The sequence below is a fragment of the Trichomycterus rosablanca genome, chromosome 10, assembly GCF_030014385.1.
Source record: "Trichomycterus rosablanca isolate fTriRos1 chromosome 10, fTriRos1.hap1, whole genome shotgun sequence".
NCBI lineage: Eukaryota > Metazoa > Chordata > Actinopteri > Siluriformes > Trichomycteridae > Trichomycterus > Trichomycterus rosablanca.
Genome location: NC_085997.1, coordinates 13,348,673 through 13,374,509, shown reverse-complemented (window position 1 = coordinate 13,374,509; position 25,837 = coordinate 13,348,673). Strand labels below are relative to the sequence as shown.

The following is a 25,837-nucleotide window of genomic DNA, read 5'->3' as shown; positions in this document are numbered from 1 at the left end:
TGTTTCTCTGCATGCTTTGTTAGCCCCCTTTCATGCTGTTCTTCAATGGTCAGGACTCTCCCAGGACCACTACAGAGTAGGTATTATTTAGGTGTTGGGTCATTCTCAGCAATGCAGTGACACTGACATGGTGGTGGTGTGTTAGTGTGTGTTGTGCTGGTATGAGTGGATAAGACACAGCAATGCTGATGGAGTTTTTAAACATCTCACTGTCACTGCTGGACAGAGAATAGTCCACCAACCAAAATGGGCAGCGTCCTGTGACCACTGATTAAGGTCTAGAAGATGACCAACTCAAACAGCAGCAATAGATGAGCGGTCGTCTCTGACTTTACATCTACAAGGTGGACCAACCAGGTAGGAGTGTCTAATAGAGTGGACAGTGAGTGGACACAGTATTTAAAAACTCCAGCAGCACTGCTGTGTCTGATCCACTCATACCAGCACAACACACACTAACACACCACCACCATGTCAGTGTCACTGCATTGCTGAGAATGATCCACCACCTAAATAATACCTACTCTGTAGTGGTCCTGACCATTAAAGAACAGGGTGAAAGCAGGCTAAAAAGGTATGTAGAGAAACAGATGGACTACAGTCAGTAATTGTAGAACTTCAAAGTGCTTCTATATGGTAAGTGGAGCTGATAAAATGGACAGTGAGTGTGTATGTATATATATATATATATATATATATATATATATATATATATATACAGTATATATATACAGTGTATCACAAAAGTGAGTACACCCCTCACATTTCTGCAGATATTTAAGTATATCTTTTCATGGGACAACACTGACAAAATGACACTTTGACACAATGAAAAGTAGTCTGTGTGCAGCTTATATAACAGTGTAAATTTATTCTTCCCTCAAAATAACTCAATATACAGCCATTAATGTCTAAACCACTGGCAACAAAAGTGAGTACACCCCTTAGTGAAAGTTCCTGAAGTGTCAATATTTTGTGTGGCCAACATTATTTCCCAGAACTGCCTTAACTCTCCTGGGCATGGAGTTTACCAGAGCTTCACAGGTTGCCACTGGAATGCTTTTCCACTCCTCCATGACGACATCACGGAGCTGGCGGATATTCGAGACTTTGCGCTCCTCCACCTTCCGCTTGAGGATGCCCCAAAGATGTTCTATTGGGTTTAGGTCTGGAGACATGCTTGGCCAGTCCATCACCTTTACCCTCAGCCTCTTCAATAAAGCAGTGGTCGTCTTAGAGGTGTGTTTGGGGTCATTATCATGCTGGAACACTGCCCTGCGACCCAGTTTCCGGAGGGAGGGGATCATGCTCTGCTTCAGTATTTCACAGTACATATTGGAGTTCATGTGTCCCTCAATGAAATGTAACTCCCCAACACCTGCTGCACTCATGCAGCCCCAGACCATGGCATTCCCACCACCATGCTTGACTGTAGGCATGACACACTTATCTTTGTACTCCTCACCTGATTGCCGCAACACATGCTTGAGACCATCTGAACCAAACAAATTAATCCTGGTCTCATCAGACCATAGGACATGGTTCCAGTAATCCATGTCCTTTGTTGACATGTCTTCAGCAAACTGTTTGCGGGCTTTCTTGTGTAGAGACTTCAGAAGAGGCTTCCTTCTGGGGTGACAGCCATGCAGACCAATTTGATGTAGTGTGCGGCGTATGGTCTGAGCACTGACAGGCTGACCCCCCACCTTTTCAATCTCTGCAGCAATGCTGACAGCACTCCTGCGCCTAGCTTTCAAAGACAGCAGTTGGATGTGACGCTGAGCACGTGCACTCAGCTTCGTTGGACGACCAACGCGAGGTCTTTTCTGAGTGGACCCTGCTCTTTTAAAACGCTGGATGATCTTGGCCACTGTGCTGCAGCTCAGTTTCAGGGTGTTGGCAATCTTCTTGTAGCCTTGGCCATCTTCATGTAGCGCAACAATTCGTCTTTTAAGATCCTCAGAGAGTTCTTTGCCATGAGGTGCCATGTTGGAACTTTCAGTGACCAGTATGAGAGAGTGTGAGAGCTGTACTACTAAATTGAACACACCTGCTCCCTATGCACACCTGAGACCTAGTAACACTAACAAATCACATGACATTTTGGAGGGAAAATGACAAGCAGTGCTCAATTTGGACATTTAGGGGTGTAGTCTCTTAGGGGTGTACTCACTTTTGTTGCCGGTGGTTTAGACATTAATGGCTGTATATTGAGTTATTTTGAGGGAAGAATAAATTTACACTGTTATATAAGCTGCACACAGACTACTTTTCATTGTGTCAAAGTGTCATTTTGTCAGTGTTGTCCCATGAAAAGATATACTTAAATATCTGCAGAAATGTGAGGGGTGTACTCACTTTTGTGATACACTGTATATATATACTGTATATATATGATCCAACCTTAAATGTCATCCTAAAGTACCTATTTATAGTGTCATTGAAATAATTGGACTATTAAGGGATTGCTTTTTGGATAGGCAAACATTTCATGTTTCATTTATTAAAAATGTAGTTTACAGGCAATGCAGTGGTGGATTCTGTTGCTACAACAAGTCCCAGTTTAAAACTGGTTCATTTCTTTTAAAAACACTGTTAAAGTCCTTGTTAGTCAGTGTTAATTATTTGAGATGCTGAAGTATTTTTATTGCTTTAGAGTAAAGTCTGTTTATTATATGCTTTGTTAGAAGAGCTACAGAATTGCCATACAAACAGAGGGCATGATTGAGGATTTGGTGAAGAACCTTAGCTGTGACAACCAGGAGCTTCAAATGCACTGTGCAAGTGCCATCTTTAAGGTAATACTGCAGAGGTCCAGCCTGATGGGTGCCTTTCAGTGCCAGCCAAAGTGCTTTTACAGCTGTAGTCTGTTTCTCAGTTTTGTTAAAGTGGAACGGATATAAGAGAAATGGCAAACACTTAGCTATTACATCAGTTCTGAAGTGATTTGCATGTGGTGGATTCTGTGTTTGTTTAGTGTGCGGAGGACAAGCAGACACGTGACCTGGTGCGCCAATATGATGGCCTGAAATCACTGGTTGCTCTGCTGGACCAAGCTGACAACAAGCCACTGCTAGCGGCCACTACCGGTGCCATCTGGAAATGCTCGATCAGCATGGAGAATGTAGCCAAGTAAGCAAACTGATTAACATTACAGACGATGTGCAATACACATAGCAGTGTAATAAACATGTAATAACATGTTTATAAATACATTTAATGAGTATTTGAATTTGAATATATTCCTTTACATTTTCTTTATAGCGTAATCAAATTAGAGTTTAGAATGTATTCAAATTTAAAATTTAAAATGCAATAATGTTGCCAAGTTAAAATATTAAATGTCTCGACTTTGTCGTGCTTTGAGTTAAATGCTTGTTTTAAAGTATATAAAGTATAATATATATATATATACAGTATATATATAAATATATATATATACAACGATCAGCCATAACATTAAAACCAATTCCTTGTTTCTGCAATCACTGTCCATTTCATCGGCTTCACTTAGTGCTGCTGGAGTTTTTAAATACCATGTCCACTCACTGTCCACTCTATTAGACACTCCTACCTAGTTGGTCCACCTTGTAGATGTAAAGTCAGAGATGATCGCTCATCTATTGCTACTGTTTGAGTTGGTCGTCTTCTAGACCTTCATCAGTGGTCACAGGACGCTGCCTACGGGGCGCTGTTGGCTGGTTGTTTTTGGTTGGTGGACTATTCACAGTCCAGCAGGGAAAGTGATGTGTATGAAAAACTCCAGCAGCGCTGCTGTGTCTGATCTACTCATACCAGCACAACACACACTAACACACCACCATCATGTCAGTGTCACTGCAGTGCTGAGAATTATTCACCACCCAAATAATACCTGCTCTGTAGTGGTCCTGGGAGAGTCCTGACCATTGAAGAACAGTATGAAAGGGGGCTAACAAAGCATGCAGAGAAACAGATGGACTACACTCAGTAATTGTAGAACTACAAAGTGCTTCTATATTCTACAAGGAGGTGTATATATAATAAATTACAAGTTTAAAGAATGGGTGAGATGGATTATCTATTCAAAGTTAGCCACCCACAGCATCTACACCTATTTCAAGTGCAAAATGTCAAACAGCATCTTAACTGAATACATTTAAGGAAAGCAGTAAATGCTTTAGTAATCATTAACAGATACTTAAGAATAGTGAATTCATTGGGTAATCTTATTCTGCTAAGGATGTGGAGTTGCAGAAGGTGGATTCAGGTGCTTTGGAAAGTTGTAATTGGCAGCAGATTGGCTGTACAGGACTTCACTTTTGGCGTGAGAGCGTACTGAAAGGCTACACTTAGAGGATGTGCAATCACATGTGTCATCTTTTTACGAGTCGTCTCATTTGTTCACATCACTCACATTTTCCACTGCTCAGTTCTGCCGTGCCTCATCCCTCAATACCAAGAACATCCAAATGTGATTATTTGAAGCAATTGCAAACATTTTTCTACACTTTGTCTGCAGGCTCTGATCTTTTACGGTGAATATTTGCCAGAGGAAAGTGTTTACCGTTTTGCCCACATTGTTAACAAAAGCTTTAGCTTAGATGAACTAAAACGTTGATTTGATGAACAGCTCTGATGCACAAGTCAAAGCGACTCTCCTATTAGAATAGGAATGCACTATAGGACCAGTTGTAAAAGCTTTCCAGGCATTTGTGCTGTAACAGTCCATGTGTGAGCTAATTAACTTTTAAATCGTTTGTCATGTAGAGCACATTGGCCTTTGCTCCAGCATAATTTAGCTTATTAATGATGATGACCATCCTGGAGGCTTTCCTGCTGTACTTTTTCTGGCATGTGATTTTTTTAAGCTTGTAATTTTCCCCCCATGAATAAAAACTCTTGGAATCATGAGCTGGCAGACATGTTCCGTTGCAAAGGTAGTCTCGTATAAAATGATTTAGCCCTATTTATTCTGTCATGTTGTAGGAACATGTTGTGTACAGGATTCAAACATGCATTCTTTTATTTTACCATTACCTTTCTATAAATAATACAGCTTTATTTAGAGATGTCTGATGCCGTGTTGCCAACTTAGCGACTTTGTCGCTATATTTAGCAAGTTTTCAGACCCCTTTAGCAACTTTTTTTTTTTCAAAAAAGTGACTAGCAACAAATCTAGAGACTTTTTCTGGTGTTATCAGAGACTTTTGGAGAATTTTGGGGACTCAGACATGAAAGCACATATCATTCTGCAGTTACTGTCCTCAACGAGCAGCGGGTGCTGCCGTGAGCCCCTCCCCCGTCCCAAAGCACTCACAGGCGGTCAGTCTTACAACCTGCGTTTCCACCAGTTTCCACGGTGGGCGTTACTTAAAGAAAGTAAAGAGTAGTGATGTGGAGTAATGCGGAGCATGTAGATTATGTGTGAGCATTTGTGCTGTTGTTACAGATCGAAAGCATCAAATAACTATTGGTGATAGGAAGACGTAGACGTGTTTGTCGCAGTTGTTGTTTTCTTTAGTGCATCACGTGAGAATCGTTTTGCGCTTCGCTCTCACCACGACCCTCGGCTCAAATAGCCGATTTGCTCAGCGCTCGGCTTGAGCGATAAAACATCAATCAAGTTCCACAACACGAACATCCATTTGTGTGAAATATCCATTAAATCCAGTCCAAAAGCTCCACATGTATCTGTGTTTGGCTGTATTTACTTCACGTGTGTGGTTCTGCAGCTCGGGGTTTTGAAAATCGGCTTCTCGGGAGAATCGAAAAAGCTTTACGTAAAAAAAGTGTAACTTGGAGTACTAAAAGTACCACACAGGGACACTAAATTTCTCTCTGTTATTACTGGTTATAAGTGCTCTGTACTGGTTATAAGTGCTCTGTACTAGTTATAAGTGCTCTGTACTGCCCAAATTCATCAGTCATTGTTTTAGTACAATAAGTCACGTTAAGCTTTATTTTTCATGTTAAGCGTTGTTCGTACTGTCTAGAGCACTTTTACCACCTCATATCACACAGTTTATTGCTTTTAAATATCAAAATTTACTCAGATGAACTTTTAAAATATGAAAGAACAGCGCAAAAGCGGTTTCACAGCCTCTACACTGTGACACGCCCACAGATGACATCACAATCCGCACTGATTGCTTATGCAAATTAGGCGATGACGTCATTTAGCGACTTCTAGCGACTTTTAGGACAGCCAATAGCTACTTTTTTTACTGAGGAGTTGGCAACACTGCTGATACCAAAGATCTGATAAAGCAGCCCCACATTTTTACTTTATGATAAGTGTTTTAAGATGTTTATGGTATTTTGATAGGTTTGAAACAGGGGGAAGTTTCTACTGTCGGGCTTTGTACCAGACAGATAAGGAAAAATGTAGAATAACGTTTGTGCCTGCAATGGTTCAGTAGCAGTACCACATTTCTTTTACTTTCCACTTCATACCTCAGGAGCAACCCTATCATGAAGTTACTGTACAACTGTAACTGTACAAAATTAATTCTTAAGTTAGAAATTCTGGAAATTTTGGGCCAATTTGAACAAAAACAGGCATCAGTGATGTATAAATCCTTTTTAACATATATAAAAAAATGTTGGTGCAGGGGAATTGTAACGACTGGTTAGCGTGGGGAAGCCCCCTTGGAGAGAGACTAATGGTGCTTAGCTACTTGCCCCGTCCTCCGAAGGACACACACAGGAGATGACCAGTGCAGGTAATAGGAGTATTTATTAGGCATAGGAGCACACACACGTCCATTCATCACAATCCAGGATAGCATCAGTAGAATAGAACGGTCAGGCTACAACCCGAGCTAATCACCATGCGTGCTTACCTATCGCTGTCTGAATACTCTCTCACAATAATGTGCATGCTCATACCCCTTGAAGGGACCGTTACAGCATGTTTGTGACATTTTATGCATGGTTTAATTTTAACAAGGTTCTGTAACTGTTTGGGCATTTAGGATACCAGCTACGAACTTTTAGCTCTGAAAGTGGATTTTTGTTTCCATGTTTGCTTGATGTATCACCTAACCTAATCAACAGTCTGGGGACTTTTGGGAACATTTGGCAATCCATAATGTGGCACATTTCAATAGGAGATGTCTGAACCAGATGGCTTGGTGTGGTTGTGTTACAAAAAATAGTAACATCTTAAATTAAAATTCATCTAGAATATGGCAAAAATGTACAGGACTACAGCACAGTTTTCCACTCAGATGAGCTTAAGCCCAGTGAATTCGGTGGCATTGTTGATCTGTTGCTTTTAGTTTGTGCAATGAAGACTTAACATTTAATTGAATATGCAGCAAATAACTCTGCTTACTAATAAAGATTTTTTCAAAGTATAACCAAGCCCATGTTGTTATATATGTTTTTTTTTTTTTTTTAAAGCATGTCCATTTTTAATACAATGCTATATTTAATGCTGAGATCAAAATCATGTGAATGCAATAGTGGTTTTCAACCTTTTCTTTTATATACAGAGAACTTTTAGATTTTCTGGAACTTTTATTAATGTTAGGGACTGTAAATGGTAACATTATTTTTGCATTTATGCAATTTCTTAATAAGAAAGCCCTTGAAAGTGGAAAATCTTGACCTATACTTGCTTGTAACTGACCAAAACTATTTGACTGTTTACCTCTGAAAAGTTATAAAACATCCACAAACTTTTTGAGCATTTGATGGTTTCACAAACCTTTTTGGAATATGATACAGGCATGACATTAGTGTTGTATGTAGGACACAAATATGTATGAGTTTAAGAGCAGTACTGATATCAAATACTTAGAGCCCTAATATGAAAACAATTATGTGAAATAAAGTGTAAAAATGGGAATGGGATATTCCTATTTTAGGACAATGCTGTTTTTAAGGTTTAGTGTTATGTTCTTAGACTTACACTGATCAGCTATAACATTAAAACCACCTCCTTGTTTCTACACTCACTGTCCATTTTATTGGCTTCACTTACCATATAGAAGCACTTTGAAGTTCTACAATTACTCACTGTAGTCCATCTGTTTCTCTGCATGCTTTGTTCATGCTGTTCTTCAATGGTCAGGACTCTCCCAGGACCACTACAGAGTAGGTATTATTTGGGTGGTGGGTCATTCTCAGCACTGCAGTGACACTGACATGGTGGTGGTGTGTTAGTGTGTGTTGTGCTGGTATGACTGGATAAGACACAGCAATGCTGATGGAGTTTTTAAATACCACGTCTAGAAGATGACCAACTCAAACAGCAGCACTAGAAGAGCGATCGTCTCTGACTTTACATCTACAAGGTGGACCAACTAGGTAGGAGTGTCTAACAGGTTATTAAATAGGTATTTAAAAACTTCAGCAGCACTGCTGTGTCTGATCCACTCATACCAGCACAACACACACTAACACACCACCACCATGTCATTGTAACTGCAGTGCTGAGAATGATCCACCACCTAAATAATACCTGCTCTGTGGTGGTCCTGTGGAGGTCCTGACCATTGAGTAAAAGGAGGTTAAAAAAGTATGTAAAGAAATAGATGGTTTACAGTTAGTAATTGTAGAACTACAAAGTGCTTCTATATGGTAAGTGGAGCTGATTAAATGGACAGTGAGTGTAGAAACAAGGAGGCGGTTTTAATGTTATGGCTGATCAGTGTAGTCTGGTGATGCTTCCCTTTTTCATGACATATCTGTTTTGTTTTTTTGTTTGTTTTGTTTTTTAGCATGTGTGTACAGCCATTACACCCCTACATTTACATGGTTTTTAACACTAGCCCACATACACTAGCCCACATACAGGTATAATTTTTTGCTACTACCCTGCTACCTTACTAGACTGAATATTACTGAATATTTCTGAAAGTTTTAATAACCTCAGTCTAAAAGGTCATGGGCAGCATTTGAGTGTAAAGTATTTTCCGGCAAGTCATTAGCTGACAAAATAAATGTTGTGTTATTTATAACCTCACTTGCACATTCCAGACCTCTGGCTAACACCTTAGGCTTTATCTTCCTTACTAGCATGAAAAAGAAATAAGAAAAAGGAAGGCTGAATACATTGGCCTGGCGAGGTGAGAGAATTTAAAGCTACCACAGCCAACTATCACTTTAATACTGTTATTCTGTGCAAAGCCAGCTGTAAAAATAAAAGCAATTATAATAATGCTACTTGTAATAAGATGCTAATTGCAGCTGATAGAGCTGTATTTATAAGCATTCAAAAATACTTCCCATTTTATTCGGCTGATTATGTCCAGGATATAATGAAGTGGTATGTAGCAAGAATAATGAGTTATGTTAGAGGTTAGAAAGTTTCCTGTTAGACAATTCGTCCAGTCTGCACTGAATGGTGAGATATTTTCTTAAACATTGTGCATATTTGGTGTAAATGAATGTATGTTTTGGCTGAAAGCTAGCAGGCCAACATTTAACCCTTATTTTAATGTGCAATCCAGGATCTGTGTTTTCAACTGTATTTGGGTTATTTGTACAACACATAAAACTTTCGAGGTCGGACACGGTATATGGAATACATTGACGTAACCAGCTCTGATAAATTATAGTATGTGTGTGGCAAAGTTCTGACTTTCGCTTAGCCACCTGTGTTTGGGAATGCATGTTGTGCCTACTTCAACATCAGTCAAAGCCTAAGAGGCAGTTCGTGACAAGAATCGTTTTGGAGTATATTTTACAGCAGCTATAATTTATAGTTACATTTTCCTTCTCTCTCATAAGCAAGTCAGACAGACAGTTCACATTGCCAAAATCAGACAGCATGTCTTTGTCTGCGTAATGTGAGGTTAAGAGCAGGGTCTGGGCCAGTGGTACAGGGTAGATGGAAATGAGCTGTACAGGTTTGGGAAGCAGAAGTGTGTTGGGGAGGTTTTAGCTTATGAGAAGAGCAAAATGGGCAAGGCAATCATTTAGTCATTTAGTCACAAATAGCCTTTCATCTGATTAATAATGAATCAGAATTTGAGATGATACGTCACAGTATTACATGTTATAATAAAGCTGAATAGAATATTTTACCATGTTAAAAATACACCCATGAATAGAAGCTCTCTTAATACATAAAAATAAAAATATTATTTAATGATTAAAATGACAATAGGACCATCCCTAAAATGTGCATGCTAATGCCTATCTTGTAACAGTGGTGCATGTTACAGTTAGAGATACATTAAACACAGATATACACCGATCAGCCATAACATTAAAACCACCTCCTTGTTTCTACACTCACTGTCCATTTTATCAGCTCCACTTACCATATAGAAGCACTTTGTAGCTCTACAATTACTGACTGTAGTCCATCTGTTTCTCTGCATGCTTTGTTAGCCCCCTTTCATTCTGTTCCTCAATGGTCAGGACTCTCCCAGGACCACTACAGAGTAGGTATTATTTAGGTGGTGGATCATTCTCAGCACTGCAGTGACACTGACATGGTGGTAATGTGTTAGTGTGTGTTGTGCTGGTATGAGTGGATAAGACAGCAATTCTGCTGGAGTTTTTAAACACCTCACTGTCACTGCTGGACTGAGAATAGTCCACCAACCGAAAATATCCAGCCAACAGCACCCTGTGGGCAGCATCCTGTGACCACTGATGAAGGTCTAGTAGATGATCAACTCAAACAGCAGCAATAGATGAGCGATCGTCTCTGACTTTACATCTACAAGGTGGACCAACTAGGTAGGAGTGTCTAATAGAGTGGACAGTGAGTGGACACGGTATTTAAAAACTCCAGCAGCACTGCTGTGTCTGATCCACTCATACCAAAACAACACACACTAACACACCACCACCATGTCAGTGTCACTGCAGTGCTGAGAATGATCCACCACCTAAATAATACCTGCTCTGTGGTGGACCTGACCATTGAAGAACAGGGTGAAAGCAGGCTAAAAAGATATGAAGAGAAATAGATGGACTACAGTCAGTAATTGTAGAACTACAAAGTGCTTCCATATGGTAAGTGGAGCTGATAAAATGGACAGTGAGTGCAGAAACAAGTAGGTGGTTTTAATGTTATGGCTGATCAGTGTATGCTTTCTGCTCTGATCTTATTACTTTTAATTACTTACAGATAATGTCTGGCCCTGTGACTCCAAATGCATAAATGTAAATTTGTATTCTGTCCTGTGACCCCTGCTATTACATCATATCTTTATATCCAAGAAATCAGAACTTTATTCCAAAATGTTTATTTGACCCTAACAATGTGCCTAAGTAGTATTAAAACAACTGGTGTTCTGATACTTAGTACGGTAGTATGAAGTTTGGAAAGTGACACAAGTATTTAAGTTACAATTCTGCAATCCACCTACCTGAACCCTGACTGTGCAGTTTTACCCAGGCTCTTTATAAATTAAACAAGTCCTGCTTTAAATTACAAATATGCTGTTTTATTCAGAAATATGTCACATAGCAAAAATATTTTACATTTTTTTTAAGTGAAGTCAAATTTATTTGTGTAGTGCTTTTTACAATTAACATTGTCTCAAAGCAACTTCACAGAATCCAGGACCAACAGACCAAAAACCCCTGTTGAGCAAGCCAAGGGCGACAGTGGCAAGGAAAAACTCCCTTAAAAATACTGGAGGAAATCAGATGAGAGGAACCAGACTCAGCAGAGACCCATCCTCAGCGGGTGGCCTGGATGATAATTTGAATAAATAGGATTTAAACAAATCATACATGCACAAAACTGAATTGAACTAAAAGTTATAACGAGCAAAAAATAATAATAGTGTAAACAATTGGACTCTTTATTATTTAGTCCTTTAATACTCCTTTGAGTTTTAATTCTATTTAAATGTCTGATCTTAGTTATATTGACACATTTTTGTTGCATTGCAAATAACCTTTTTATTTTTAAAACATGTATGGAGTACTGTCATGAATGTGGATACCTGATGTTTTTTGTTACTTCCCGACTTATAAGTTGACATTTTATTTGGCTTATTAGACAGTGGTAGCCTAGTAAGTAGAGCTTTGGGCTATCAGCTGAAAGGTTGAGAGTATGAATCCCAACTCTGCCATGCAGCCACTGTTGGGCCCTTGAGCAAGGCCTATAAGCGAAGAAAGAATTCCGTTGTACTGTACACCTGTATATGTACAGTATATATGACAAATAAAGACATTCTATTACCTGCTATACCTGGGGGCAGCACCTATCCCTGGCTCAGGGCTTAGTCCTGAAATTTACTCTATAACGTGCTAGTTCTCTAGCTAGCATTTTCCAGCTTTTGTTTCTGGTAAATAATAGCAGCTCTCTGGTTTAGTCAGTTCTTTTGTTCTTTTTCCTGATAAAGTATTCTGCAGTTTCTGGTTCATCTAACATGTCAGATACATTATTACATCTGCCACCAGTGTCACAAGGTGCTTGTATATTTTAAATACTTAGAGGATGACTGGGTCCTCGAAACAGTGTTAAAACTAATACTAAATTATTTATTATTCTACATAGATATTTACTGGTTACAATCACTTATTCGGGAAATGTTTAAACACTAAAAAAAGACTTAAAAACTGTAATGGGTAAAGACATAAAATACTTATCCAGAGTAACAATGAAGTGAGGAAATATGTTGGTGATGAAATAGGGTTCATGCCAGAGCTTGGATTCTACTTTCTTCCATATAATAGTCAGGTTTAAGGTCAAGTGCCAGTTTTTGTAAGTATAATTACACTCTCCCTGGTCTCTTAGCTCAACTGGACATCTGTGATATGCATGCCATGAAATAATTACAGATAATACATTTTCCCTGCTTACCCAATCTCAACCTGTGTTTGGTTTTGCCTGATAATAATCTTTTCAGATACGCATTTATCCTCTCTTGCTCTCTTAAACTGGCTCAAATTAGCTGACGAAAATTAAATGTCAGGATTTTTTTTTTTTTGTAGAAGCAAGGGAGAGAAGCTTAGAATGTGGTTCATATTAGGCTAATTTGAAACTGCCTAATTTCCTTTCTCTGTTTCCCTTTATTCCTTTTCTATGTCTGATTTACCTTGTTTTTTACATGCCTATGTCAAAATAGACCAGTGATTGATTTGTTTTCTTGAAAAATAGAACTATAATCGTCATGTCTTGAAAGATGGTACGACAAGAACTGTAAGAGAGAAGGTCAGCTGTAATGCTTGTACCCATTTGACAGTAGTAATTTAGGACAGCTCCGGCTCTTTATCCCATTTTATACTGAAGTGGGATAGGCTTTACAAAATATGGCTTTACAAAAAATGCACACTTTACTGCTCAATCAGTGAAACATGGTACTAATCTAAACTGTAGTGGCTGTTATTGTTTGAAGGTTCATTATTCCTAAATTAAGTTTCGATTTTTTACCTCTTGTTAATGCTTTAGGCAACTTGGAGCAATTCTAGCGCAACATATTCAAAGTGTCTTTATTTGGTAGGACCTAATAATACAGCGGCACAGTGGCTAAGTGGGTAGCACTGTCGCCTCACAGCAAGAAGGCTTTGGGTTCGATCCCCAGGTGGGGCGGTCCGGGTCCTTTCTGTGTGAAGTTTGCATGTTTTCCCCATGTCTGCATGAATTTACTCCGGTTCCTCCCACAGTCCAAAGACATGCAAGTGAGGTGAATTGTAGACTCTAAATTGTCAAAGACTGTGTTCGAGATAATCTTGTGTAATGAGTAACTACCATTTCTGTCAAGAATGTAACCAAAGTGTAAAACATGATGCTAAATCCTAATAAACAAACAAACCTAATAATTAGGGCTGTCATGCGATAAAAATTTTTTAATCGAGATTAATTGCGATCAAAGAGCCAAATTAATCGCAATTAATCGCAAACTAACAATTAAGCAAAATTTGAACAGTTATGCACATTTTTATTGCAAGAATCATTTCTAGATGCAACACCAGTGGTGTAACTAGGAGCTCATGGGCCCCAGTTCCAAAAAAAAAGAAAAAGTTGGGCCTCTTCAACAAATTGCATATGCTGCTGGCTGAACGGAATAAATTAAAAGTCACTCAGAAGTTACAATTCCTGCCTCTGGTATTTTTAATGCACAGTTTTAGTTTTTTTAGTTTTACTTAACGAGAAAATTGTAATATAATAAAAATGACTTGGCGAGTGCCCCCCCCTTGTGGTTCTAGGAATACTCAAAGCCTTAGATATTGAATTCCTCTCTTTTTCCTCCTAGTATAATCATTTTGAATTTTCCAATTGTATTACCTCTGCCACCTGCACCACCCCTGCCCTGGCCAGGGAGAGCTTCAACATATGTGCAGTCACCGGCTGCTTCATTTTACCTGTTTCACACAGAGCCATATCACATATAGAGAAACATGCTATGCTAAGATGTGATTTTGCCATACTTTTTGCAGGTTTGTGCAGTTTGCCTGTAATCACTGGGCGCAATGCATTAAAACACCCCAGACAGGACACCAAACCATTTCTGGGCCTTCCTTTCCCAGACATAGCCAATCATGGCTGTATGTAGATGACACAAATTTCCTAAAGTAAACCCCAGAGTAAAACAGTAAATATTTAACTGTGGGTTTACCCTTTGAGGGTTAATACAATTTTTGACGTTTTCTATTTTTGTTTCTTTCAGATTTGAAGAGTACAAGACTTTGGAAAAGCTGGTGGTACTGCTGTCGGATCAACCTGAGGAGGTGTTGGTTAATGTAGTGGGAGCTCTTGGGGAGTGTGCCCAAAGACCTGCTAATCGTACCACTATCAGAAGGTGTGGTGGCATTCCACCTCTGGTCAGCCTTCTGACTGGCACCAACCAGGCCCTGTTAGTCAATGTTACCAGAGCTGTTGGAGCCTGCGCTACAGAGGCAGAGAGTATGGCGTGAGTGTTTAACCCTCTTTGCTGTTATTGACTATACTTGAGTGTCTGTTTGAGTTCAAATGTATTTTGATGGCTGTCTAATAGTTGGCAAGAAGGAGCGGTACTGTCCACAGGCTCGAGAAGTGTCAGCCATTCTAGTGTTTTCATTTTTGAACATTTTTCTACATAGCTGGAAGGTTAAAACCTAATGTGCTGCTTCTAAAGTGTATTTATTTTTTAAATGCAGTTTATACAGTGTAATATGGCAGCAAGACATACACTGATCAGCCATAACATTAAAACCACCTCCTGGTTTCTACACACACTGTCCATTTGATCAGCTCCACTTACCATATAGAAGCAATTTGTAGTTCTACAATTACTGACTGTAGTCCATCTGTTTCTCTACATACCTTTTTAGCCTGCTTTCACCCTGTTCTTCAATGATCAGGACCCCACAGGACCACTCCAGAGCAGGTATTATTTAGGTGGTGGATGATTCTCAGCACTGCAGTGACACTGACACTGACTGGTATGACACAGCACAGCAGCGCTGCTGGAGTTTTTAAATACCGTGTCCACTCACTGTCCACTCTATTAGACACTCCAACCTAGTTGGTCCACCTTGCAGATGTAAAATCAGAGACGGTCGCTCATCTATTGCTGCTGTTTGAGTTGGTCATCTTCTAGACCTTCATCAGTGGTCACAGGACGCTGCCCACGGGGCGCTGTTGGCTGGATATATTTTTGGTTGGTGGACTATTCTCAGTCCAGCAGTGACAGTGAGGTGTTAAAAAACTCCATCAGCATTGCTGTGTCTTATCCACTCATACCAGCACAACACACACTAACACACCACCACCATGTCAGTGTCACTGCAGTGCTGAGAATGATCCACCAGCCAAATAATACCTGCTCTGTGGTGGTCCTGGGAGAGTCCTGACCATTGAAGAACAGCATGAAAGGGGGCTAACAAAGCATGCAGAGAAACAGATGGACTGCAGTCAGTAATTGTAGAACTACAAAGTGCTTCTATATGGTAAGCGAAGCCGATAAAATGGACAATGTTTGTAGAAACAAGGAGGTGGTTTTAATGTTATAGTTGATCGGTGTATATGTAAGTGAACCAGTGGTAATGACATTCGTGTGCTTTGGTGGGTCTGTAAGGTGGTGCAGCAGTCTATCATGCTAGCCTGCCACTACTTAGTCCAGGGTTACAGTTGCATTGACCACTATCCTGGTCTTGTCTGATGGAGGAAAGGCGAAGAGGGTATCACCTTGTTGCTGCTACAACAGAGACCCCATTGTCTATTCACAGCCCAGCACAGGCAGCAATTTTTGAGTATAATGTGATCCTCAATGCAGATTATATTTATGTAAGAGTGCCTTAATACTGTATTTCAGATGGGACATGTGCTAGTCTGTAGTTCTCGTTAGCCAGCAGGGATGGTTTGCATAAGGCTGAGGTTAACAATACAAAGCACTGTCAACCATTGTTAGAAATATAAACCAAGAACACAGTTTAGTGTTTCACAATGGAGAAAGTAATTTTGGATTAGAATCAAGTCTGCCACTCTCTGTGTGACAGTGTAAATTCTTGATCTTATTAGCTGCTGTTTATTTCTGCCTGGCATGGTAAGTGAAGAAAGGACACTATAGTGCTTTGCCCCGTCAACATGTTCTGTTCTATGAAATACATCTAGCCTTTCACTAACCACGGCCCGGAATAGATTTAGGTTTTATGTTCTGAGTTTTTTTGACAGTAGCTTACAGGCTTACATTGCTGGCAGCATCTGTCGTTGCGTGAGCCAACTTTAAAATGGTTCCTCTGCCCCTGGCTTGGTTAGGGCTAGGCGGAAACCACAATGTTGCTCTGGCTCAAATCTGCTGTTGCCACCAATTTTGAATCGTATGCCAAGTTCCGTTCTTTCTTGGACTTAAAACGGTTTTCTAACAATGCTTCAGCAGCGTACAGCACGATATTTTAGTTTTGGCCTGTTAAGCATGGTTGCACACAGCCCTGTTACTGTTTTTCTGGTTTGAATTAGGAAAGCACAGTGTTCTTCTTATTTTACTTATCGTGTTTACCACTACCGCATCAGATCTCGACAGGTCCCATGAGGACCCAACCAATGTCCATCTGCAATCCAAACCTGACAGGCCTGGTGTGGAAAGCCTCACGGCTCATAGGTTTAATGACAGAGCTCAGACCCTTTTGTTTACACTACCTGCTACTCGCCTCATTTTTGTGGTCAGGGTGGAGGCCTTTATTGTTTCAGTGTGGTCATTTTGTGTAAGCTACAGCAGGGTGCTGGTGAGGGCGGTCGAGCCCAGCCACACGAAACTGGAACAAATAGAAGAACATGGCCATAGATGAGCATGCACTGAGAATCTTATTTCTTTAATACAGATTACTTCTCTTTGAAATGTTTGAGCTTTTGTCAAGCTTAATGAGGATCCACAAGGAACAGTCAGGCTGAAAGAAAGTTGGCAAAGGAAAGATTTGGTGAGACATGCTCAGGACGTGACTCATGAGAATTCCTTCTGTTCTTATTGCGTTTCTTCTTTGCTGATTTTGTTAATGTTAAGGAAGTGATTTTCATGAAGAAGTTGCAGGTGTTCTTCAAGGGTGTAGCCTAATATTTCTTAGCCCTAACTAATGTTTCCATCTGTAACATGCTGTGCTTCTTCTGTTTGGGTGAATTTTCCTATACTTTTTGCACTTAACTTGAATATACTTAACTTCCCTATGCACTCTGATGACATTTGCTTGCCTCATAGTGCCCTTGCTGGCCAGTGAGGGCTACAGACTAGCACACGGCTATTCTAACATGTGTAAAGCTGTCAGCCACATGTCGATCTTTGTATCCTTTGGACTCTCATCACAGTGTGTCGGTCAGACAGTAGTTGCTGTTGTTCTAGAAAGGACGTGAATCTCAGTCTGCAACCCTGGACTTTAAAGGAGTGGGGGGCTAGTGTATTATACTACTGCACCACCCAGACACCATGTTCTTTCACACTTATATATACAGTACATTGATCAGCCATAACATTAAAACCACCTCCTTGTTTCTACACACACTGTCCATTTTATCAGCTTCACTTACCATATAGAAGCACTTTGTAGTTCTACAATTACTGACTGCAGTCCATCTGTTTCTCTGCATGCATTGTTAGCCCCCTTTCATGCTGTTTTTTCATTAGTCAGGACTCTCCCAGGACCACTACAGAGTAGGTATTATTTGGGTGGTGGATCATTCTCAGCACTGCAGTGACACTGACATGGTGGTGGTGTGTTAGTGTGTGTTGTGCCGGTATGAGTGGATCAGACACAGCAGCGCTGCTGGAGTTTTTAAACACCTCACTGTCACTGCTGGACTGAGAATAGTCCACCAACCAAAAATATCCAGCCAACAGCGCTCCGTGGGCAGCATCCTGTGACCACTGATGAAGGTCTAGAAGATGACCAACTCAAACAGCAGCAATAGATGAGCGATCGTCTCTGACTTTACATCTACAAGGTGAACCAACTAGGTAGGAGTGTCTAATAGAGTGGACAGTGAGTGGACATGGTATTTTAAAAACTCCAGCAGCGCTGCTGTGTCTGATCCACTCATACCAGCACAACACACACTAACACACCACCACCATGTCATTGTCACTGCAGTGCTGAGAATGATCCACCACCTAAATAATACCTGCTCTGTGATGGTCCTGTGGGGGTCCTGACCATTGAAGAACAGGGTGAAAGCAGGCTACAACAGATGGACTACAGTCAGTAATTGTAGAACTACAAAGTGCTTTTATATGGTAAGTGGAGCTGATCAAATGGACAGTGAGTGTAGAAACCAGGAGGTGGTTTTAATGTTATGGCTGATTGGTGTATATATTTTTTCTTTTCTTTCTTTTTCTTGTTAAACTGGACTATTTTTTAATTATTTACAAGTAGGCATTGTTCTTACATTTAATAATGTTTACATCCTATAACAGTCTGACCCTCCCTATGTTTTAAAAATCAGAAGTTTTACCTATTCTTTCCTTGCATTGTTTTCCCAAAAACATAAAGGTTAATTATTCATGTTTGGCTATTGAAGACTATTATAAGACTATTATAAGGCTATTATAAGTGTTTGTATATAATGTGTTTTGCCTTGTGATGGATTAAAACACTAATTAGGATTAAACGTCTAGTGTAACTATAAAGTATAGTTAACATTTTATTTAATATTGAACATATAGCCTTATTCATTTTCTAATCGTGCATGCAGTGTATCTATTGTTAAACCAACAGAAACAATATATTTTTTCCTTTTTTCACTGCAGTACACAAGCAGCTTTTTTAGCCTGGCGTGTAAAATCAGAGAACATAAAGACACATTTGAAAACACGGGACAACACGGGAAAAAAAACCTTCTGAACCACTGCTGCAATAATTTTAATTAAACTAATGGCAGGATTTGATAATTGCTCAAATTAATATATTTTTTTAATTTACACTAATTCTACACTGTAATGTGCAATCTGGAAACACGGGAATAAAGGCAGTAACACACCCTGAACAGCCTATCATGGTATGTTACACACTCAAACATCATTATTATTATTATTATAATCATTATTATTGTTATTATTGGGCCATTTTTGGGCATACAGATGGCCAGTGTCATTTCTGTGTGGAGTTTGTATGTTCTCCCTGTGTCCACATGGGTTTCCTCTGGGTCCTCCAGTGTCCTACATGCGGTCAGGCCAACTGGAGCTCTTAAAATGCCCTGTGTGTGTGAGAGAGTGTTTGTTTGTTTGTTTATTAGGATTTTAACGTCATGTTTTACACTTTGGTTACATTCATGACAGGAACGGTAGTTACTCATCACACAAGATTTATCAGTTCACAATTAAGCAATAGAAAACGAGAGGGAGTGTGTTATCGCGAATAACATCACGGCTGTGATTTGGTCGCAGGCACGAGCCGAAGGCAACACACGACCTCAAGTGTTCTATTGCTGTTATACAACAGTTTTTACAAAATAAAGAAAGAAAATAAATCAAAGAAGCCCTGAATTAAATATTAAATATGCTTTAATATTGACAATACCTTCCGCCAAAAAGTAGTTCCACAACAAATATTAAGTTTAACACTACAAAGCAGACATCCCAAGTTGCAAAAACTCATTTCAGGGAGGGAAGAAGAAGAAGAAGGCAAGAACCTCCGAAGGGAAAAAAAGAAATAAAAAACCTCTCACACACACCAAAGGATATGGGTGATAACAGAACTCTTAGGAGCTGCTAACTGGGCTATTAAGCTAACTGTTCGCGTTACAAACACATTAATGTTCCCTACATAGTGCACTAGATTGTGTATCAGATCGCAGATTTATGTTCCCTACATAGTGCACTAGATTGTGTATCAGATCGTGGATTTATGTTCCCTACATAGTGCACTAGATTGTGTATCAGATCGTGGATTTATGTTCCCTACATAGTGCACTAGATTGTGTATCAGATCGTGGATTTATGTTCCCTACATAGTGCACTAGATTGTGTATCAGATCGTGGATTTATGTTCCCTACATAGTGCACTAGATTGTGTATCAGATCGTGGATTTATGTTCCCTACATAGTGCACTAGATTGTGTATCAGATTGTGGATTTATGTTCCCTACATAGTGCACTAGATTGTGTATCAGATCGTGGATTTATGTTCCCTACATAGTGCACTAGATTGTGTATCAGATTGTGGATTTATGTTCCCTACACAGTGCGTTAGATTGTATATCAGATAACGGATTTAAAACGCGATCGGGAATTGTCGCCTGCGTGCGCGTTTGTGTGCATGAAGCTTGTCGTTAATGGCAACGCGTCAGCGGAGTAATACGGTTGTGGCGTGAAAAGACCGTGCTGTTATCACGAATATCAGCATGGTTAGAACGCTTCTCAACCAATCAGATTGTAAGGTTGGAACTAACTGTATAAGGTTATATCAAACACAGTCATTGACAATTTAGTGTCTCCAATTCACCTCACTTACATGTCTTTGGACTGTGGGGAAAAACCGGAGCACCAGGAGTAAACCCACACAGACACGGGGAGAACATGCAAACTCCACACAGAAATGACCTGGTCCACCCCACCTGGGGATCGAACCCAGGACCTTCTTGCTGTGAGGCGCCAGTGCTACCCACTTAGCCACCGTGCCGCCCGTGTGTGTGTGTGTGTGTGTGTGTGTGTGAGTGAGTGAGTGAGTCTGCCTTGTGATGGATTACAGTACATTACATCCTGGCCAGTATAAAGCAGTGGTTATAACCCATCCATCCATCCATCCATGCATCCATCCATCCATCCATCCATCCATCCAACCATCCATCCATCCATCCATCCAACCATCCAACCATCCATCTATCTATATCCATCCATCCATCCTATAATTATTATTATTATTATTATTATTATTGTGATACTTTTATAACTATTAGCTGTTAGCTAATAAGTAAATGATTAATTTGGGGAAGGTCCTATTCTGATCTAGCATAACTGTGCTTGGTGTGATGAAACTCCAGTGGCCAGTTAAGTCCTTACCTTAACCCCATTAAACACCTTTGGAATAGACTGGAAACTAGCCCACAGTCTTAGTGTGGACAGAAACATGGGGCTGGGATTTACCACTCTGCTTAATCTACTACACAGACCTGACCAATCTGGTCTGCAACAGGAAACAATCAAATAGCAGCTATTCTAATTACTTAACAAACTACACCATAGACCTCTTGAAATAAACCACACGACGAAGAGTAAAAATGTGTGTGGGAGGAAAATAAAGGCTTTTTGTCCACAACTAAAAGCAAATGTAAAAATATAAAGGCAATCCTAAATAAATGTAGCTTGAATGAATGTTGCTTAAAAGCTGATGTATTTTTCTATGAACATAATGGTATTGTTACTCTCACAGTAACCTGAGTAACCTTATTTCGTCAAAGCAAGCCATGTGAATTCTGACTACACCACTGTGGTTGCATACATCCATAAACATGTTAATACTTTATACAATCTCTGGTTGTGGCTGCCTAACCGAGACTGCTTGAACACAAAGCTCTGTATTTGTGTCCAACCTTAATTAAGAATAGGACTGGAGTTTATAATAGTCTTGTAAAAGAAATATGATTCAGATGGTGTTAAACACAGTGGAACACATTGTGCTGCCATATTCCCAGAGAATCACATTGCACATTGGTTTTTATTTGATTACAAGTTTTCAAATTAATGTACAGCATTAGTTTCTGATCATATTTGGACTTACTACAGATATAAAAAGTAATCTTCTTTAGAGGATGCTTAGTAAATGTGTGTGAGAGGACAGAGGTTGGTGTATGTTACATGTCGAAAGGTAGACACAGTCAGCAGCTGTTTTTAGAATCCAGGATGTTTATAGCTAGGTTGCCGCCCACTCTGATACAGTAGATGCCAAATCTGCTGTACAGCATCATGTATTGGGGAGTGACCGCTAATGAATCGCAGCAGGATTACTAAAGCTCTACCACATTTCTGCTGTTCTGCGTTGACTAAATAATAAATAACCACACAGACAATGGATATTACATATTGTATGTTATTTAAGGACCCAATTACACTATACACCGACACAGTTTATTGCGTATGGGGCTGCATAGCCGCAGACCAGTCAGGGCGCCCAAGCTGACCCCTGTCCACCGCCGAAAGAGCCAACAATGGGCACGTGAGCATTGGAACTGGACCACGGACCAATGGAAGAAGGTGGCCTGGTCTGATGAATCACGATGTTTTACATTATGTGGATGACCAGGTGCGTGAGCGTCGCTTACCTGGGAAGCACTTGGCATCAGGATGCACTGTGGGAAGAAGGCAAGCCGGTGGAGGCAGTGTGATGCTTTGGGCAATGTTTTCCTGCAAAACCTTGGGTCCTGCCATCCATGTGGATGTTATTTTGACACGTACCACCTACCTAAGCATTGATGCAGACCATGTACACCCTTTCATGAAAACGGTATTCCCTGATGGCTGTGGCCTCTTTCAGCAGGATAATGCGTCCTGACACAAAGCAAAAATGGTTCAGGAATGGTTTGAGGAGCACAACGAGTTTGAGGTGTTGACTTGGCCTCCAAATTCCCCAGATCTCAATCCAATCGAGCATCTGTATGATGTGCAGGACAAACAAGTCCGATCCATGAAGGCTCCACCTCACAACTTACAGGAGTTAAAGGATCTGCTGCTAACATCACGGTGCCAGATACCACAGCACACCTTCAGGGGTCTAGTGGAGTCCATGCCTTGACGGGTCAGGGCTGTTTTGGCAGCAAAAGGGGGACCAACACAATATTAGGAATGTGGTCATAATGTTATGTCTGAGCAGTGTATATATAAGGGTGTCCCAAAATTCACGCAAGATTTGAATTTGGCGCCATTTGTGCGGTACAGTGTTGCCAACAAAAAAAAAAGACAGCGTGACAGCTCACAGTTCAGGGTTATTAAAAATGGAGCGCTACACGAAAGAACAACGCGTTTTCATTGTTGAGCAATATTTTAAAAATAATGAAGGTTTGGCAGCTATAGTTCGCAATTTTCGTACAAAATATAGTCGGAATAGTGATTTAACTTCATCAACTGTGAAGAGATTAATTAACAAATTCAGGGAGACTGGATCAATTAGTGATCTTAGACACTCTGGCCGTCCTTCAACAAGTCGTTCAACACAAAACATCGAAGCAGTTCGTGAGAGTGTTGCTGAGAGTCCAGGAACATCAATTCGGCACCGTGGTCAAGAATTGAACATTTCCAGAAGCTCTCTACAGCGTATTCTCACGAAAGATTTGAATCTTCATGCTTACAAAGTTCAATTGAGTCAAGAACTGAAGCCTACTGACCACGCACAGCGAAGAGAGTTTGTTGAATGGATTTTGGAACAACAACAAGTGGATGCCGATTTTTCGAACAAAGTCATCTTCAGCGATGAGGCTCATTTTCATCTTGATGGCTTCATTAATTGTCAAAATTGTCGCATTTGGGGTTCAGAAAATCCACGAGTGATTGTTGAGAAACAAATGCATCCACAACGTGTCACTGTTTGGTGCGGATTTTGGGCTGGAGGCATCATCGGACCATTCTTCTTCGAAAATGCGTCTGGTCAGGCAATAACAGTTAATGGTGCTCGCTATCGCGACATGATAATCCAGCTTTTTGTGCCTAAATTGCAAGATATGGATGTGGACGACATGTGGTTTCAACAAGACGGTGCCACATGCCATACAGCCCGAGAAACAATTCAATTACTGCATGAGTCATTTCCTGGTCGTGTAATTTCCCGTTTTGGTGATCAGAATTGGCCGCCCAGATCATGCGATTTAACGCCGTTGGACTTTTTTCTTTGGCGTTTTTTGAAGTCTAAGGTTTATGCCATCAAGCCCACGACCACCCACGCCTTGAAGGAGGAAATTGTGCGCTGTATCAACGAAATTCAGCCACATTTATGTAAAACGGTCATGGAAAATTTTGACAAAAGAGTGCGTATGTGCCAGCAAAGCCGTGGAGGCCATTTACCCGATATGCTATTCCATACATAACCCTATACTGTATACTTTATGAATCAATTAAAAATTTACAATTTTTAATTAAAAACCTGTGATCTCTATCAAAATTACTTCTTGCGTGAATTTTGGGACACCCTATATATACAGTGTATCACAAAAGTGAGTACACCCCTCACATTTCTGCAAATATTTCATTATATCTTTTCATGGGACAACACTATAGACATGAAACTTGGATATAACTTAGAGTAGTCAGTGTACAGCTTGTATAGCAGTGTAGATTTACTGTCTTCTGAAAATAACTCAACACACAGCCATTAATGTCTAAATAGCTGGCAACATAAGTGAGTACACCCCACAGTGAACATGTCCAAATTGTGCCCGAATGTGTCGTTGTCCCTCCCTGGTGTCATGTGTCAATGTCCCAGGTGTAAATGGGGAGCAGGGCTGTTAAATTTGGTGTTTTGGTTACAATTCTCTCATACTGGCCACTGGATATTCAACATGGCACCTCATGGCAAAGAACTCTCTGAGGATGTGAGAAATAGAATTGTTGCTCTCCACAAAGATGGCCTGGGCTATAAGAAGATTGCTAACACCCTGAAACTGAGCTACAGCATGGTGGCCAAGGTCATACAGCGGTTTTCCAGGACAGGTTCCACTCGGAAGAGGCTTCGCCAGGGTCGACCAAAGAAGTTGAGTCCACGTGTTCGGCGTCATATCCAGAGGTTGGCTTTAAAAAATAGACACATGAGTGCTGCCAGCATTGCTGCAGAGGTTGAAGACGTGGGAGGTCAGCCTGTCAGTGCTCAGACCATACGCCGCTCACTGCATCAACTCGGTCTGCATGGTCATCATCCCAGAAGGAAGCTGACGCACAAGAAAGCCAGCAAACAGTTTGCTGAAGACAAGCAGTCCAAGAACATGGATTACTGGAATGCCCTGTGGTCTGACGAGACCAAGATAAACTTGTTTGGCTCAGATGGTGTCCAGCATGTGTGGCGGCGCCCTGGTGAGAAGTACCAAGACAACTGTATCTTGCCTACAGTCAAGCATGGTGGTGGTAGCATCATGGTCTTGGGCTGCATGAGTGTTGCTGGCACTGGGGAGCTGCAGTTCATTGAGGGAAACATGAATTCCAACATGTACTGTGACATTCTGAAACAGAGCATGATCCCCTCCCTTCAAAAACTGGGCCTCATGGCAGTTTTCCAACAGGATAACGACCCCAAACACAACCTCCAAGATGACAACTGCCTTGCTGAGGAAGCTGAAGGTAAAGGTGATGGACTAAACCCAATTGAGCACCTGTGGCACATCCTCAAGTGGAAGGTGGAGGAGTTCAAGGTGTCTAACATCCACCAGCTCCGTGATGTCATCATGGAGGAGTGGAAGAGGATTCCAGTAGCAACCTGTGCAGCTCTGGTGAATTCCATGCCCAGGAGGGTTAAGGCAGTGCTGGATAATAATGGTGGTCACACAAAATATTGA

The 25,837-nt window shown here is 40.5% G+C and overlaps 1 protein-coding gene across 1 annotated transcript in view; it reads left to right on the top strand.

The window, feature by feature from the left end:
• odad2 (outer dynein arm docking complex subunit 2) overlaps positions 1–25,837 on the top strand; it is a 144,950-nt gene that overhangs the window by 71,094 nt on the left and 48,019 nt on the right. The window contains exons 14-16 of the mRNA XM_063003614.1: positions 2,688–2,798; positions 2,978–3,132; positions 14,571–14,813. Coding sequence (XP_062859684.1) covers positions 2,688–2,798; positions 2,978–3,132; positions 14,571–14,813 — 509 coding nt within the window. The remainder of the gene's footprint in view (positions 1–2,687; positions 2,799–2,977; positions 3,133–14,570; positions 14,814–25,837) is intronic.